Source organism: Parus major, chromosome 3, assembly GCF_001522545.3.
Source record: "Parus major isolate Abel chromosome 3, Parus_major1.1, whole genome shotgun sequence".
Taxonomy (NCBI): domain Eukaryota; kingdom Metazoa; phylum Chordata; class Aves; order Passeriformes; family Paridae; genus Parus; species Parus major.
The window spans coordinates 82,960,582-82,978,600 of NC_031770.1; the positions used below are offsets into that span (position 1 = coordinate 82,960,582).

Here is an 18,019-nt window from a genome sequence, read left to right on the forward strand (position 1 = left end):
TAAGTTCTATCCACTGTTCTTCCTCATGCACACAGCCAATCCTCTTACCACAGAATGCTATTAGGTTGGTTAAAGATTATTTCAGCTTCATAAATCTGTGCTGACAAGTCCCAAGTGTTTTCTATTCATCCTGGGTTTGAGCTGATACTTCTCCATGAGACCAAAGAAGATTTTAGTCTGGACAGGTCACAAAGGCTCTGAAAGAAAGGGTAGATCTGTGACACATGAGCACAGAAATGCTACTGAACTTACAGGAGAAATGGTGAGGGGTCAGGGCAAAAGAGATAAGTGAGGCTCAGCAGATCCTGACCTCAGAGTTGAAATGGGCCAGGAAGCTCTTTCAAGGGCAGGCATGAGGAATAGCAAGAGAATTATGAGGAAAAGTAGGAAAAGACAGTGTCATGGAGACCAAACTTCTAAACCACAAAAAATGGCAGTTAAAATAGCAGGTCACCAAAAAAAAAAATTTTGCATATCAATTCAATTATGTTTGTATAATATATTTTGGCACAAAAATTTCTTGGTGCTCTTTTACTTCCACTTCAGCAATTAGCTCTGTATCTGGATGATTTTCTCCTTCTCATACAACAGTACCGTTCCAGATGTTCTCCATGACCACAAGGGGCCTACCTAAACTGAGCACATTACATAAGACTATTTATGCTACAGATACCAGCAAACTTTGCAATAACTTCACGCTGAACAAAATAGTAGACTTTTAAATTGAGGTGACTGTTTACAGCCTGACCAGAGAATCTACTGCTGCAATACTTTTAATACTATTTTATTTATGTTATTAAATTCTGAGCTTTAAAACACAGATGAGGAAACCCCTAAAAAGTGCTGAGGATGGGTAGTGGTCAGCAATGTACAGAAACTGTGATCTACTACACGTAGCTGTATTCTTAAACAAGCAAACATTAGACATATATTATTAAAAGTCATCTTTAATAGCATTTAAAAATAGCTATTGCAAACTTTATTTGAAGAAAAATAAACAAATGACAATCTTCCAAGGTCCTTTGAAACAGTCTAGTTCCTTAACATTTGCTTTATTACTTGAAAAGAGAGAAGCTATTTGCATAGTTGGCATGTTAGTTCACCTCTGTTTGCTCAAAACAGCTCATAAAAGTATTATTTTTCTACGATATCTGTTTTGATCAAAAGTGAAAATGTGAATGATGATCCTAACTTAGATCCAGTTGGGTAAATGAATATGTCACAAAGCAGTCACGAATTTTAGTTTGAATTGTTTAAGACCTGATATGGAAAAAGAAGAGATGTGCCAGTCAGTAGGACATTATACCTGCTTATATACTTCCACTGAGAAAGCATATTTTTATTTTCTTCTTTGTATTTAGTATCCCATACAACCTAACAAAACAAAAAAACACAACAAAAAAACCCTGTTCATAATATAACATTATAAGATATAAGCAATGCTGAAGAAATTTTTTGGGTAGCTACTAAGAAATGCAATTAATTATTTGAATTTAAAGATAAATCTTATACTGAAGTACTGGTGACTCAAATGCAGCATATAAGGAATTAATGTTCATACCTATTTGAAAATAAGCTATCTATAGGAAAAGTAATCATTAGATTAATCTAATACAGCACACTATCAGCTTTTATTGCTTAGAATAGCAATAGAGCAATAGCCTTTCCATTTGACACACAGAAATACATTAAAATGAATAAAAAACAATATGGAATTCTGATATGGTGAAAAGGAAACAACTGCTGCTATGTTTTATAAATTAATTAAGCACCTAATTTCAAAATCTTCAGATCACATAGAGATAGTTCACTGCATAAGGACTTATAGTAGAAGAAGAAATGTTATAACAAAAATAAAATGAAATTAGAATTAAAATTGAATCCTCTTTCTTAGTGTTTCAGACAGAAAAATTATGCCATTAGGCACTAGTTGCTTTCTAACATATTCTTTCCTAGAAACAGAACGCTACACAGCATTGTTTGTTTGGGCACTTTGTGACGATCTTGTGTTTATGCACACACATTGCACACTGCAGAACACTGCAGCCTGTAACAGCTTAGTGTATGCAAAAGCTTTCTGCACGACTCAGCTAAAATCAAATACTGTCAATATTCATACCACCTTGAACAACGTATTCAGAGAAATATTGCTAGGATAATATTTTGAAAACCGAATAAAATTTGATGTTTGCATCTTAGGTATGATTGTCAACAGTGACTTCCAAGGCAAAAGAGAGGCCTGTCATATAAGAAGGACATGGAAGTGTTGGAGCAAGTTCAGAGGAAGGCCATGAAGCTGATAAGAGGACTGAAGCACTTCCCCTGTGAAGACAGGCTGGGAAAGTTGGGACTATTCACCTGGAAAAGAGAAGGTTGTGTGGAGATCTCACAGCAACCTTCTGGAGGGGGCCTGCAGGGAAGCCAGAGAGGGACTTTGTCAGGAGCTGTACTAACAGGGCAAGGAGTAATGAGTTCCAACTGAAAGAAGGGAAACTTAGAATAGATATTCAGGAGTTTTTTACTGTGAGGTTAATGAGACACCGGAACAGGTTGCCCAGGGGGAGTGTGGATGCCCCAACCCTGGCAGCGTTCAAGGCCAGGCTGGGTAAGGTATTGAGAAACCTGATCTAGTGAGAGGTGTCCCTGTCTATGGCAAGGGAGGTTGGGACAAAATGATCTGTAAGGTCCATTCCAACTCCTTCACCTTCTATGATTCTGTGAACACTCTCATGTTTCTCCTGCACCTGTCTGGCCACCTCTCCCTTTTAGCATGTGCCACTGATGTGCACAAGCCACAAGCTCCTGCTTGTGAAGTGAACAGGAGCACATGATATGGAAGCTAACTGGGAATATCTGCACTGCTTGTGTTTGATACAAGTTGTGCCAGGGGATGTTTAGCTTGAATATTGGGAAAAATTTCTTCACTGTTAAGCATCAGAACAGGCTGCCAATGGAAGCAGTGGTGCCACCATCCCTGGGGGTATTTATAAAGAATTTAGGCATGGCACTTGCAGACACAGTCCAGTGGTGGACTTGGCAAAGCTGGCTTAATGGCAATTCTATAGGAGCTGCCATGCTGGGAACCAAACATTCTGTACAGCAGAATTTAGTATAGAAGATCTCTAAATGACTCCCACATTGAAACCTGTAGAGAAATGCTCAGCTAAGATGATGGATGACAGCAGAGGCAGAATTTGGGGAGAACACCGTTAAAATGCATTACAGTTTTTTTGTAGACTCAATCCTAAATAAGTATCTCTTACTGATTCAATAGCATATTAAGGCCTCTAGACAGACCATGTCTATTCATACCCTGTGGGTGAAAAGAGCATGGGAAGTACCAGCACGCATTCAGATTTCAATGAAATGTTCACACAATACAACATTAAGACTCCATCACAAAATAGCTTTTCATGAATGCTTTTAGCATCACTCCTTAGAGCTTCTTATAGACCTTACTGCTAAAGAGATCCAAAAGACTTTTTGCTACAAGATTTCCTATCAATTTCAGTGGGAGCACAACACCCCTAACATCCAAAATGGATATTGTACAGCAATGGGGATAATATATATGCTGAGAATTAGTGCAAAGGTTCACACACGATAATGAGGAAAACAAAAAAAGTCACTATGAAGAACAATATTGCATTTCTGCTGTTCCATTCACTGCCCACAAAGTACAAATTTTATCCTCTGCAATTCATTCAAAGCACCAGCCACTACTGCAAAGTGACTGAAGGCACTGATGCAGAAATGTTAAAGGCCACCTGGTGTAAGCATTTGTTTAAAGTCATACGATGTACACGGTTCCTTTAAAATAGCTTGATACAGATGCAGATTTGGATGCCTACAATAATATGCCTGCTGTATAAAATAAAATAAAATAAAAGAGGATGTTTATTCACTGACTCCAACAATTTCCCTGACATGGTGCATTATGACTGATGATTCTTAATATAGTGTGCAAAGCAGCCAAAAGTAATTTAAAAACATGTGTTGTTTGTCTCAGAAACAAATGTAAGGGAATACTAGTAAAAGCTGTGCTGTCCAAAACTCAACTAAGCAGTTTAAATCCGTTTTTCTTGGAGGATTTTCAGGAAGATTGGACAGCATGCAAAACAGAACTAATTTATTCCTATTATCTACTGCAAAAGAGCAATTTATCTCCAGTACATCTTGTCTAGAAAATAAGACCCTTTATCCTATCATTAATCAGGTACCAATGTCCCTATTAGAAGCCCTATGTATAGAAAAAACCTGGAAGCATGTGAGCTTTGGGTTTCTGAAATTATATTAAAGGAAGGCAAATGACATGTCAAGTCTGCTGCTCTCAAAGAAAGAGAAGACCAACTTTCATAGGTCATAAGAAAATCAAACCCACAGCAAAACACACCCCAGCTTAGATGAGACATTTTTCCAGATCTTAACTTGGCACAGTTCAATTTAGGCTCCCATAAATGAATAAAGGTTTTTGAGATGCAGAGATGTGTTTAAGTCTGTATCTTTGTTTCTCTTAGCATTGGACCCATGTAACCAAGTGAATGGCTTACATAGGGTGAGATTCTGCACCCTACTGACTAAGCAGTGTTTTTGGCTTCAATAAATACATTACTTCATGTAGGTCAGAGCAGCACAACACTGATCAGGCACTAATTAACTACTCAAAAGGCTAAATCCAAAACACACCAAGGGCAAGTGTAAAGCATGAATGACTATGAAAAACCAGGCCTAAGCTCTGCCTGAGAAACAGGACAGAACTTCAAATTTGTGAAAAACATTGTCAATTCCAAAAACAGGTGAAGCAAGACAAATAACCCCATCTAAACTAGTTCTGCAGTTAAAACCCATACGTTTGTATTAGAAGGCACCCCCAGTTCAGGAAGTTCAGGCCTTTTCCCATGCTACTATGCAAAATTTCCTTTGTGAACAACATTATAGATGAGCATAAATACAAAAATATACGTTTTAAGCAGTAGCAAAAATTGAATAAAAATTAGAAATTGCCCAAGGAAAGTGACTGCTATACTATTACATGAGCACAAAAAACACATTTAGTCTCTAAAAGGTGTGAAAGAAAGGGAATCAATAGAAATTATAATTTCCACCTCTCTTAGTCAGCATTACAGCTAATAACTTCATTTTAGTAACTATGAGTGTAATAACTTGACTGCCTCATCAAAAAGAATTAAGCATTAGATATTACAGGTAGTGCACAAGAAGGACAGATTGGCTGCCAGACAAGGAAGGCATTCATACATTCACTCAGGAGCAACAAGCTCCCAAGCTCACACATTTCCACACTCACAGAGACCTGTAATTCTCCCCATGTGCAAAGAGCAGGTTTGGGTGTAAAAGTGCCTGCTACTTTTCACCATTGCTCTCCTCCATTCCACTTCAGCAGAGTCACTGAGCATACAAGGATGTGGTTGAAGTTAAGCAAGTATGTGGATTGTTTGGCTGGACTGAATGCATATGCAGCCCATGCCTCCTAAAGCCACCACCAGCAACAGGGGGCACAGGTGGCATCCAGGGCCATCAACTCACATGGCACTGAGAGCAGTAAACAACTGTTTGGGGTTATGCCTCCTGAACTGTTGACAAGACACTGAAAGCACAAGACATAAATGATGCCCCAGAGTGACGTTTCTAGGACACACCAAAAAACCAGAACAGGTTCAAAGCAAACTTCCTTCATCTGGCCATAAATATATGCCAACTGACACCAGCATTCTCACACGGAAAGAGAATTGCATTTGTTTCTGAATAACCCTGGAAAAATTAAGTCTGAAAAACAAACTTTATCTTTGATGTGTTTATAGTAAAAAGCCTTTCAGACAAAAATGCATGAGAACATCCTGAGGCCTTATTTTCAAGCATGATTAGCTTATGAATTGAGAAAAAAGTCTGCCTACCTTCTCTGAAAAGATTAAAAAAAAAGAAGACTGACAGCTTTCTGGAGCATTCAGCAGTTTGTAAATGCAGTACTTTTTGGCTCTTGGATCTGCTCTGAAGCCAGCTCCTTTTTTTTTTCCTTTTTTTTTTCATAGTATTTCCCATGAGAGCACACAGAGAAATTCAGTACTAATGTGGAGTGTCTCATCTTCAGAACAGAACAAAGTGAGCTCTGATACCAAGCTCCTATCATTGTCCATCAACTCCCTAATGGAGAAGCATAGTGTTTTGGAAAAGCATGGTAAAACAACATGCATCTCTAAAAAAAAAGCACAGTTGGAAGCTGGGGTAATAACAAAGTGGGAATATGGAACTAAGTTTACTTTTCATCATACTGCTTTGTCAGTAACTCTGTGCTTCTTCAGAATATAAATTCAGTATGAAACTAACACTTGGAAAGCTTTTCCAGCAGACACTTGTAGAAGTTTTCTGGCACAGCCAGAAAATTTACCATATGGGCCAGCCCAGTTCTCCCTGAACACAGCAGGAGTTTGGTCATGGTAATCACTAAAGACGGGCTGGTATCTGAACATAAAATTTTCTTTGGATAATTTATGGAAACCTTAGATGTGAAACATAATCTTTTACAGCACCCAACTGCACAGCAAGTTTACATGGATGACAAAGAGTACACAGAACAAGGAGGCCAATGAAGAGTGCTGAAGCAAGGCTGCAGAACCGTCTCGGTGGCAAAGGTTGCAATCACTTTCACAGAAGTCACAAGAGGTTACACTTTGCATTACTTCTGAGTTATAGCTTCTCACTGCTCTTCTCCCTGTTCAGAAAGGTTAGTTAACATTAGTCAATGGACTTCTAAAAATTAACCAAGAATCCAGCTTCAAAAAGAAATCATTTTTAAAGGATGCACTAAAATCTGACACAGACTCTGACATCGTACACTGCAAAACACTTCCCATAGTTGGTATTTAAGCCCAGCCATTACTCATTTTTCTTCACCCAGAACACCTCAATGTATTCAGGCCAATGCCTGGTGAAAGGCACACTTTCATAGAACCAATCTCAACTGTTCACAAACCTTGGACAAACATTTTGAAAGGAATTTTGCCCCTACCTACACAACAAAGGAACTCAGATGCTTTACCTGACAAGTTGCTGGCTATAACATTTAAGAGCAAGATGTCTCCTAACTGATGCTTTCTCTCACTATCATTTGTGGGAGCTTCAGCTTCCTGAATCTGGGACTGCTTACCTCACCTAGGTCCTGCTCTTGTATTTTACTCTCCCTTTCCCTGAAGGGTTGCTACAGAGCCAGACTAGAAGTCTGAAAAATCATATTCATTTCAGAAACATTAATGTATGGTAATTGCTCACAGAACAAGCTTTTGCAAAGTCTCTTCCTCTCAGCAGCTTTTTCCCTTCTTTTTCTTTCCAACTAGAGACTTTGCAACTTCTTTTTTTAATAGTAGCATTTTTAAACTGAAATTATATTCATTTTCATTACAAGCCTCAGGGTATTAAAAAAATATGTAATTTTATGGGACAAAATGTTTACCAAACAGTGACACCCAGCTAGTTATAAAAAGTCAGGTAAGAGAATACTGCATCCCAGCTAGCTCTTACATCTATGCTAGATATACTATCTTCTACAACAAAATCTCATTTATCAGTAAGTGCCAGAGGAGGAGATCTCTAGGCATTTCCTAGCTCTGAATATAACATGAATCTATCATCATCACATAAAATATATCCCTGCAGGTCGGGTCACCAACTACAACAGTGGTGGAAAATAAAAAATTAAAATCAAATTGCATTCCTGTATTAGACAGGAAGGAGTTCTCCCAGAAGAACTCAACCATAGCACATGTATGTATGTTGACCAATAATATATCTATGCTATATAGTAACAGGATTGGTGTCCTGAAAAATAATATTTGCACAAATAATTTTCTTGAAATTAAAGTAATTACAGCACTGATTGCATCATAAAAATTTTGGTCCTTAATATTAGTTTGGTAAGTGAGAATTTATGGACTAAATTAATTTAAATGTAATAAAAATATTTACATGTGTGCATTTACCTGTGACTTTACAACAAACATATTTATTAGCCTATCTAATAGCATTCTTATAAAAGATTAGGTCCTGAGTGCTTATCCCAGGAACTGAAAATTCATTTCAGCCATTCATTCTAAGTCTCATGTGTTTCTCTCAAATAAAATCTTGCTGTAATTTTTAAGCCACCAGGCCTTAAAACATGCTTTGATTAATGGACTTACAATTAATAGTATACTTACAACTGGTAATTTCCTATTTTATTTTTAAATTCTGTGAATGAACAAGAATTTCAGCCTGTATAGAATAAATGTGATCTTCATCTAGCTGAAGTAGCACACATCATATTTGGCTGTCTTTTGTATTGTGCTAAAATACATGAAAATCGCCAATACAACTTTTTTATGCCTTATCTCAAACCAAGACCAAATCCTTAATCATGTACCAGGTGGTTCAAGTAATGGAAACCTAGTATCTTCTTCATCAGCCTGTAATTTTTTTCTTGCTTTTGATTTTGTCAAAGACCTTTGTACATTGTTGCCCATCTCTAAAACACACTCTACACAAAACATACTATGTAATACATATAATACACTCATACACAACAATAAACAGACAAAAAACAAACAAAAAGCCCCTAAAAAACCCCAAACAAACAAGCAAATCAACCAAAGCCCTTCTCCCCCCCAAAAAAACCCTTTGAAACTACTTTTCCAATGTTCACCTTTTTTAGGTAACAACAGAAGTCAAAACATTAGCATTTTCTCCCATGAAGGAATCTTAGTTTAAGTAAGAAACAGATGGCAAAGCTGCTCCACAAGTAACTATTAACTTGGTAAGTGAATCACAGTGAAGCTCCTGCTTTATTTTAATAGTTTTGGGAACATATTGGGCCAGACAATTTGCAACAGTTGAGGAACCAACCCATTAGGACAATAGACATGTGTAAACACTACTAATGGTTCACAAATTGGGCATGTAAATGTCCAAAAAGACTACAGTTCAATGCAGCTTTTTCTTCACTAAAATTTCTCCTATTCCTATAAACTTTCTTTTAAACTTCTGAATAATTACATACCATTTGAAATGAATGACACTTACTAGGTTCATAGTAATCCACTACAGTCACTGAAGCATCTTGGATATTTGCCACCTTGAAGTCTCTCGTAGCCGGAATATCCACACAAACCTGTGTTCCATTAAGCTAGAAAAAGAAGAGAAACATCCTGAGAACCCTGGGGATGGTGGCTTCAAGGAAGAGGTAAGGACTTTTAGCTCAGTGGTAGTCCATTTCTAAAGGCTTAAGGCAGGATGGATGTAAGGATAATTATCTCATTTGCAGTCATTTTGGTCAAATTACAGACTTGTTGAAACGTCTGCCCTCTTACGTGTGATTTTTAAGAAGCCTAATTTAGAAACCTCTTACAAATACAATTGAGTTGCACCTATCCAGTCTCACTAAAAAACAGAAGAACTATTAATTCCATGTAAATAGCAGATGTTGATTCCCCCAAAGAATACAATCATAATGTCTTTCCAAATTTAAGCCTAACAATGTCAGAGTCAAGATTAACATCACCACAAACACATTTCTTTGTTATTTCCAACTTACAGAGTCTAAGTATAGGTTGACTTTTCCATTGTCTTTTTCCATCTTCTTAACTGTATTGTCTAATGGAACAAAATCTGGTGACACAGAGAAACCACTGAGTAAGCCAACCTCCATGAGGACCATACCACTACTGGGAGCTGTGCCAGAACCAAAGTACCTTTTCAAAACACAGAGACAAAGGAACTTTTAGTAGAAATACAGTAGCCCACTCTCCAAAGAAAATGTCTGATCTTTAAGTCCCAACTAATGAAGTAATAATGATTAAGAATATTTAGGAAACAAATGGAATAAAATACTGACAAAAAATTTCCAATTATAAAGAGCTAAAAATCAACTTCTTAATTATTTTTCTTGCTAATTTTGGCCACATATACAAAAGCTGGGTTAGCACTGAGAAAACTGCAATACAAATATCACATGAGACATTGACACCACGTGGAACTTTCAATTGGCATCTGTAAGTACAGGTTTGTATTACAAATATGCAGAAACTATTGCAATTAAACACATTTCAAAAGAAGCACTTAAGAAACTGCTGTGGGAAGTCTTTTACTGAAATATATGCATTTCCTCTTATGGATGCATTGTTTTGCTTCTATTGATTTTGGAGGCCAAGATACTTTGGTGTGTACACCAAAGTCTCCCAGACCTTTTCATATTTCCTTCACAGAGACTGATGGTTCCATTTAAAAAGTTTTCTAAAAGTTTCAGTTTTAGAATGCGTAGCCATGTTATTAATCCATATTTGGAAAAAGATTCAAGAAGTTGAGTCCCTTCTTTTTTCCTAAATAATTACATTATATATATATATATACATAATTACATATTACTGTATCTTCTTCCAATGTGAAAACCAGACGCTGGAGTAAAAGTTCACTCTGTTAAGAAAGCCTTGCACACTATGGTGCATAACAGAGGTATCAAAATATATTTATAGTGCTCTGTGCTACAAGTGTCACCTAAATGACCTGCAAAAGATTCTACTGCTTTAAATAAAGCAGGTAGCAGAAGAGTTTCCCCAGCCTTAGCATGGAAGGTAAATTATTATTGTTCAACTAAAATAGAAGGGTCTCCAATCCTCATTTCGAAAGCCTGGCAGTATTGAAAGTAATTAAACTATTTCTTTGTAGAGCTGGGTAGTAAAAAAAATAAAAGAAAGGGAAGAGTTGCTTTCAAAGCAATGCTGTTAAGCCTGGCTGATTCAAGGCAGATACAACTTTGAAAGAAATACAGCACAACCGCTGACTTCAGTTGGCTCACAAGATCAGAAACAAATGAAACCATCTGTTCAATGATGTGCTGTGCCAAAGTAGCTGCTATTGAAAACAAATAACTGAATTGGAACTGGATGTAATTATTTCTGCATAATTACCAATAAGAGGAGAGGAAAATACCCAAGCTGTCTAGCCAGCCTGGGGTGCTACTAAAACACCAACAGGGAACCAAACTATCTTGGTACTGTCAAGGGGTGAATTAGATATATCCCTAGAATTTATGAGGATCTGACTCTCAGAAAAGGATGAGAGGCAGCCTTGGAGGTGGGCTGTGGTACCATCTCTTCAACTCCATGCTCTCTTAAAAAAAGGGGAAAAAAAATCATCATGCAAGAATGATCAGCAAGAGAAAGACAGACTTGAAACTTGTACCTGAAGAAAACTGATAATATTTTCAGTTGAACTTTATGTTTCAGCTCTTCAGCAATATGAGATCAGGGTGAGACCCTCTCACAGATGATACAAAGAAGAGAAAATCAAACCAAGCTAGTGTAGGCAGAAAGCAGAAGTGAGAGAGTAAATAGAGCCATCAGTGATCATTTTCCCATGTCTGGAAAAGGAATGCAGGCAATAAGACTTTGGAAAAATGAGCAGTCCTGGGTATTTGCCTCCCAGAGAGTGAGTTAGCTCCTCTAACCAAGAACCACTTCAATTTGAATGAAACATCACCTGCTCTAGTGTCATAAAAAATGCCCAGTTAAGATGACCATAGCCAACCATTATCAAGCTGGCTGAGAGAAGGTGGATATTCTCCAGATTAAAGAAAAGAAAAAACTGGTGAAGCTGAAGCCTTCAGTACTATGTATATCCTCAGCTAGATGCATACCCACAGCTAGGCTATACCTACCCACCCATGGAGATTTCAGCAGTCTTGCTGTATTGGCTTCTCTACTAGAAAGCTGCATCATGCTATAAAGATCATAAGTCAACTAACTTTAAACTGATGTAGGAATATAGATAAGGCATAAATAATACACAATTTATAGGGAAAAGGAGAGGAAGACAACTCAAGCACAGCAGAGATGAAGCTGTAGCCTAAGAAATTTAGACAGACTTACTCAAAGTACCAGTCCACTTTCCACAATAAGAGTTGAGGGAACTGAAGATAGAACTAACTAAATGTTCCAAGCAGTCTCTTGAGGATACTTTTTATGTCACTAGATTTGTCTCTATTCTTTGAACACTTTTCAATTAAAGCATCACTACCCTAGAGGGTTCCCAGAGAGATGGAACACTTCTTTGTATTTTAAGCGAAAGGTCTTAGCTAGAGAGTCAGATTGCCCAGACAAGATTTACCCCAAACCCAGCCCTTTACATGTCAGGAGTTTGTGCTAGACTTCAGAATGCTGTTGACACTTATAGAAGAGTTTAAAAGAGAATAAGCCCTTTCTGTTTCAAGAGCTCTCATGTACTCTAGCGTCTCTGCCCACCATCTGTGTCACTGAACTGGATACTAGAAACATATAAAAACAGAGCTCTGGCTTTATGCCTGCTGACTAGTTCCCAAATTAAATCAATCCTCTGTACTGAAATCATATTCTCTATAGCTGATTATTTGTATGATGGTGTCACCTAGAGGCTCCATCTCCAGTCACAGCTCCCTTGTGGTAGGCAGAACATAAGAATAGTTCTAGGCAAACGGTGTACAAAGTTTAAATAAATGGAAGGTGTGGATGAAAGGCATGTAAGAGTAATCATGGTGGATCAGGTGATACTTTTCAAATCTTGCATTTTCAAGGAATGTAACAAGATGTTACATATATAATATGTATAATGTCACAAGAAGGAAACTGCTTCTAGAGGAAGTATTCACAAACAGATGAAATCCTTAAATACAACAAATGCAGTCATCTCAACAACATCCTTGTTGGTAACAAAAGACAGAAGAGAAAAAACATTAATATATATCGAAAGATAAATGTCCTATAGGGTTTCAGATGAAATATGCAGTGGTCTTTAACTGCAATAGTAAATACATACTGAAGAAACTGACAGAAAACAAACATACCCTTTAAATATGTGTATGAACACTTCCACAGCAAGCAAGATGGAGACACAAAGCAGTCAAAGAAATAACTTGATTGACTGGCAGACCTAGGAATATCCAGTTCAATGTCACCTATTCTCATGTGATGCAAATTCTATGCAGGTAACACCAGGTGGCTGTTCTGTGGTCCCTGAGATGATACTTGAGCAGTCTCAGCTCAGCTCTTAGTAGTTGATTACTGAACAAGAAACATCATCCCAGATGCACACATTCTCCCATATCCTCCTGCCCCATCCCCCTTTTTCAGCAAACAGAACAGAATTAGCCTGGGCAGAAAACTTACACCTCTTTCAAACATAGAATAATGTATTGTATTCTATTACCAAGTTCTTAACTACTGGTGAATGAAAGACCACAAAGATAGTTGCACAATAGGGCAATGTGAATTTATCATTAAGTAAATATGGATTTTGATTCCTGCCAAAATTGTTAATTATAGTTAATTTTAGAGACAAAGAATGACTACTGTACTTCATGGTGTTTTCAGCACTGCAGCACTTCCTTCTTTCTTTACAAAAAAAAAAGTATCTCCTTCTGTATCAAAAGCAAATGATTCTTTCCATGAAAGGTAAGAGAAATAGGCTCTTTGTCACATTTTGCTACTCAAGTCAGAATGCAAAGGTACTGATTCAATTTTCAAGTCTGTCCACACTCATCCCTATAGCTCAAAAGCACTTGCACCAATAAAATCTTTGAGGTTTTTTTCTTGTATTTCACATAAACTCTTTCACATACCTCTAACATTTAGGGTACCTCCATCTTTATGCATACTAGTAAAAAAAGTATCACCTGGCCAGCAAAAAGTGACTTATGAATTGATTCTTAGTTTAACTACTATCATTGGTGCAAAGTAATTTTTATTTTCTTCAGTTTTGTATTTATATCCCATACATTAGTAAATTCATACAAACAAATGGATAATTTAGTTTATTTAAAGCAATTTGAAGGTGGTATGCACAAAGATGTGCATGAGATGCTCCAACTAATTTACCTACCTTGTGCACACATTCAAAGTCAAGTGGTTTTTATCGTCTTTATCATCTTTTACATCAACATTCAAGTCAAAGGCTTCTTGATTTTGGACAGATCTGAGCCTCTGATCGGTGTGTTTTGTGTTGTACATAACATTGAGCTGTGGATTGCAAGTACAGACATCAGGTGATATGTAAAACAAATCAGTGTGGTTTAAACACTAACACCGTAACACCAGAGGAGTGTTCACATGAGAAAACACACATTTGCACAAACCTGCTAGCCTTACTATCCTGTATCTTGTACATGCTCCTATCATACCTTTAAATTTGGACTGACAATTTTCCATTTGTTGAAATCATTGTAGAAGGACTGTGATTTTCCAGAAGCACTTTTCATTCCCCTTTCTTTAGCCAAGCAAAATGCATGTTGGGGTCTTGCAAGAGGAGTTACTCCAGCCATTTTCCATTTATTTTTCTACTAAAAGCAAAGAACCCTCTCACCATGCTATGTGTTTTATCTGGATAACTGAGGGTATCGTCTTTAATTTCTGATTTTTGCTTTTGCTGCCATGTCTCTCACTTTTTGATACAAAAAATATGGTCCTTCTTTCAATATCTACACATAATTCCCATTGCCCTGCCCAACATTGCTGAGTTTGGCATGCTGTGTGAGTGCAGAGCCAATTCTGTAGAGGCACTCAGGACAACCATGGTGAAACTGTGAAGATTTATCACGTACAACTGCTCCACAGGAGAAGGCAGTACCAAGGATGAAACCAATCTACAAAGCCTGCCAGCTGAAGGCACACAAAAAACAGTGCCTCAACAATCTGTCATCATAGAAACAAACCTGTTTTAACTCTTGCCAGAAAAAGCTAATGAATGGGAATTTACTGCCAAGGCAGGATGCTCTGAAACCACATACTGAACAGGTCAATCAGCTCATATTTTCATGGAATAAGCTATTGCTGTTACCATCTGACTTTCTTTTCCCTGTTTCTCATGACAATGAAAGAAAATGTTTTCTCAACACAGAGTTTAATTACAGCCTTCTTCTGTATACACACTCGCTTTGGGGACAGAAGGCTATTATACAGAAGTGTGCATAAAATTAACAAAATGAACAACTGTATTTCTTAACTTTTAAAAGGCAACTGCCAAAGCTAAAGGCAGAACCGGTCCAGTCTTGTGTGTAGTACACCAGTTCTGGTGAGAGGCCCAAGGAGAGAAAACTAAAACCTAGTGTTCTGCATGAGAGTGATGCTTCTGATAGTAGCTGACACTCTCAACTGCACTACACTTCTGAAAATATGGCATATTTACAATCCCTTAATCAATGCCTATCCTTTTTTCTTCTTCAACTAGCAGCATAAATGAGCTTGACAGAGGATGGGATGTGAATTCAATGAAAACATCTCCAATATTTTCTGTCCCTTTTTAAGTACTCAACATGCATTCAAATGGTAATGGTAATATGTGTGCATTTTATCATGTACCTATTTCAGTACCATCACACTAACATTCAGTCCTCTGCCTAAATCCAGCAAAAATACACTGAGTGGAAAAAACAGTCAGTGTTTCCAGTAATGAGTAACAGGGAATTCTGAGGTTTTTTCCTCATTCCCTCTCTATACCTGATCAGGAGATCGAGGATACCTTGTTCACCAATCCACTTTGCCCACCCTTGTTTGAGCCTGTTTACCCTCCCCTTGTTGTTGCTAGTTCTATATTTTAGTGGCATTCTCCTTCCTTCCAAGAAGGCACAGGCCATGCCAATTATTTTAGTCATGTGTCAAGACCAGTTCACAGTGGTTCTAGACAGTAGAGAGGTGTTTCTTTCAAGACTTTCAGCAGGGCTCCTAGGGAGGATAGCTTCTTTGACTTCTTTCTCCAGAGCACCTTTCATGACACCCTAACCCATCCTCTCTTCCCTCTTGCAGAATAAGTGTTTTAGGTCATACCCACACAATGCAGAGATGAGCTAGGAAACTAGAAGGACCAAAAAGCTGTAAGTAAATGCCTGCCTTTACAATACTAATATCCCAAAAAAATGCATTTTATGAGATCCTGAAGGGTCAGGAGTGAATGCAGTGCCAGCTTGCACACACAGACAATGAGATTTCACCACAGGAAAAAAAAAAAAAAAAAAAAGTTTTTTTCCTAGGAATCCATTCTGTTGGGAAAGCATGATTTCCATTAATGGATTTAATCTTGTGCTGTGGGATATTTAAATTAATTACTGTTTTGACATGCTGCATTTGGCGAGAAAGTCAAATCTCAGAACAGTGATTCTTACCACTGTACTCTGACAGGCGCAGAACAATGAAACCCAGCTGAAAAAATGTGACTGTTACACTATAGCTATACATGCTATCTGATTTATTAAATCTGATCCAGACCCAGCCTGTGTATGGGAAAAAGAGAAACCTCATTCAACGTCCTCAGCACTCTTTCTTTTAGAATACCAGACCTGCCAAAGGAAGCAGAAGGAAAGAACTGATCTTAGCAAAGACAAGGCTTTAGAGGAACTACTCATGGCTGTTAAGAGCAACATCCTGAATCAAGTCAAAGCATCTCTGACTCAAAGCTTCAGGAAAACAGGCAACAGCACAGTGACCTAAATGAGCAAGTTAATCTAGCCTTGGTTCCTAAACAGCAGCTCTTTGTGAGTACATTTCCACATGCATGCAACAAACCAGGAACTTAAACCCTGGTGCTATACAGCACCAGGGAGTGCTCCCACCACAGTCAACTGGCTATTCTCGGTGGAAGACTTACGCCCAGTCTTCACCACACCTGCTAGTTTGAATGTGAAATTTTCTTGCTGGAAATAATGTAATTGGAACGAATGTGATTTCACAAAAGGTATTCATTTCAACAAATCAGTGTTTTCCAGCATGAAACTACTTGCTGAAAAGTTTCTGATCAGCTCACTTGACAAATTAGCTGACTTAGTATCAGGGAGTACTTCTTAACAATGATTAGGGTTAAGTAGTCTTAACTGTTCTGGAGCCCCACTTTGTTACATTCCACACAGGCACACTGAAACCACAGATGTGTGAACACAGTCCTGCTGAAATGTTCACTCTTATCTTGGCCTGCAAGCCCAAATCTAAATTATCCTCTGAATAAGTTCAAATCCTTTTGAATTTTGCTGTGAACTTTGCACTGCCGGGAATTAATAACCATAGGTTGTGATTTATGGCATTGTGTGACTGGTGGTGAATGAATGAGGTGTATCTCCAGCTGCTGTTCACTCCTGAAAGGCAGCTGTGAAGACCTCTTGAAAAGGTCTTTTTGAATATGAAAAACATATTTTCCAATCATCACCAGGCTTTTTTTGTTTCCCAGATGCATAAGAACACTAAAGTGAAGGACAGACTGGACAGAGCTTGAGATGGAATCTGACCTGCCATAAAACTTGGAGACACTTAAAGGTGGCTTTGGATCAGTTTTCTCAACTATGGCTAGTAGTCCAGTAGGAACTCTGGATGAGTGACACAGTCAGCAAGTCTATACTTTCAACAAAATGAGTCTCTCATGCTCACAGACTAGTATTTCTGCATTATTTGTAGCTTTTCCAAGGTCTGCTCTTTCACCTGTGTGGTCACAACCAATTGTCATGGAGAGGGCACAGGGAAGTGAGAGCCACTGCTGGCCATAACAAGTTAGATCCAACACTGTTTTCTTCTGGTATGGTATTGCTCCTTCCACTCTCTGCCATGCCCACGCTTTTGGTTGATGCTAAGTGTTACTGTTACAAACTATTACTGTTCATAGTTTGCAGGATGCATTGACTCCTTTTCCATGCTATTTCAGAACACTGTAAAAACTGCTGGAGAACTTAGCTGTAATAATCTCTTATTTTTAGTTTTTGTTGCTTTCTACTTCAATGCAAGGAAAATAACTCTTACAACTAGCAATGCAATATCATTCTGTACTGATCTGTGCCTTATTATGGTCTACCACAGGTTCTCAATGAGGCATTTCTGCTTATTCCACATACCTGTTTTACTCTGAACTCTGTGCCTGCCAGTGTACTGCTGCAGTCCTTTGTCTTGCAAACAGACATTGCATTTCTGCAAGAGGACAGGGCTGCTTTGATACAGCTGTGGCCCATGGAAGTGCCCCAAAACTGTCAGTCATC

General features: G+C 37.9%; 1 protein-coding gene across 1 annotated transcript in view; it reads right to left on the minus strand.

The window, feature by feature from the left end:
- Nucleotides 1–723: 723 nt before the first annotated feature.
- CD109 (CD109 molecule) overlaps nt 724–18,019 on the minus strand; it is a 69,896-nt gene continuing 52,600 nt past the window's right edge. The window contains exons 30-33 of the mRNA XM_015623267.3: nt 13,894–14,030; nt 9,578–9,734; nt 9,067–9,169; nt 724–6,727 (exon numbers count right to left, since the gene is read on the minus strand). Coding sequence (XP_015478753.1) covers nt 6,537–6,727; nt 9,067–9,169; nt 9,578–9,734; nt 13,894–14,030 — 588 coding nt within the window. The 3' untranslated portion in view covers nt 724–6,536. The remainder of the gene's footprint in view (nt 6,728–9,066; nt 9,170–9,577; nt 9,735–13,893; nt 14,031–18,019) is intronic.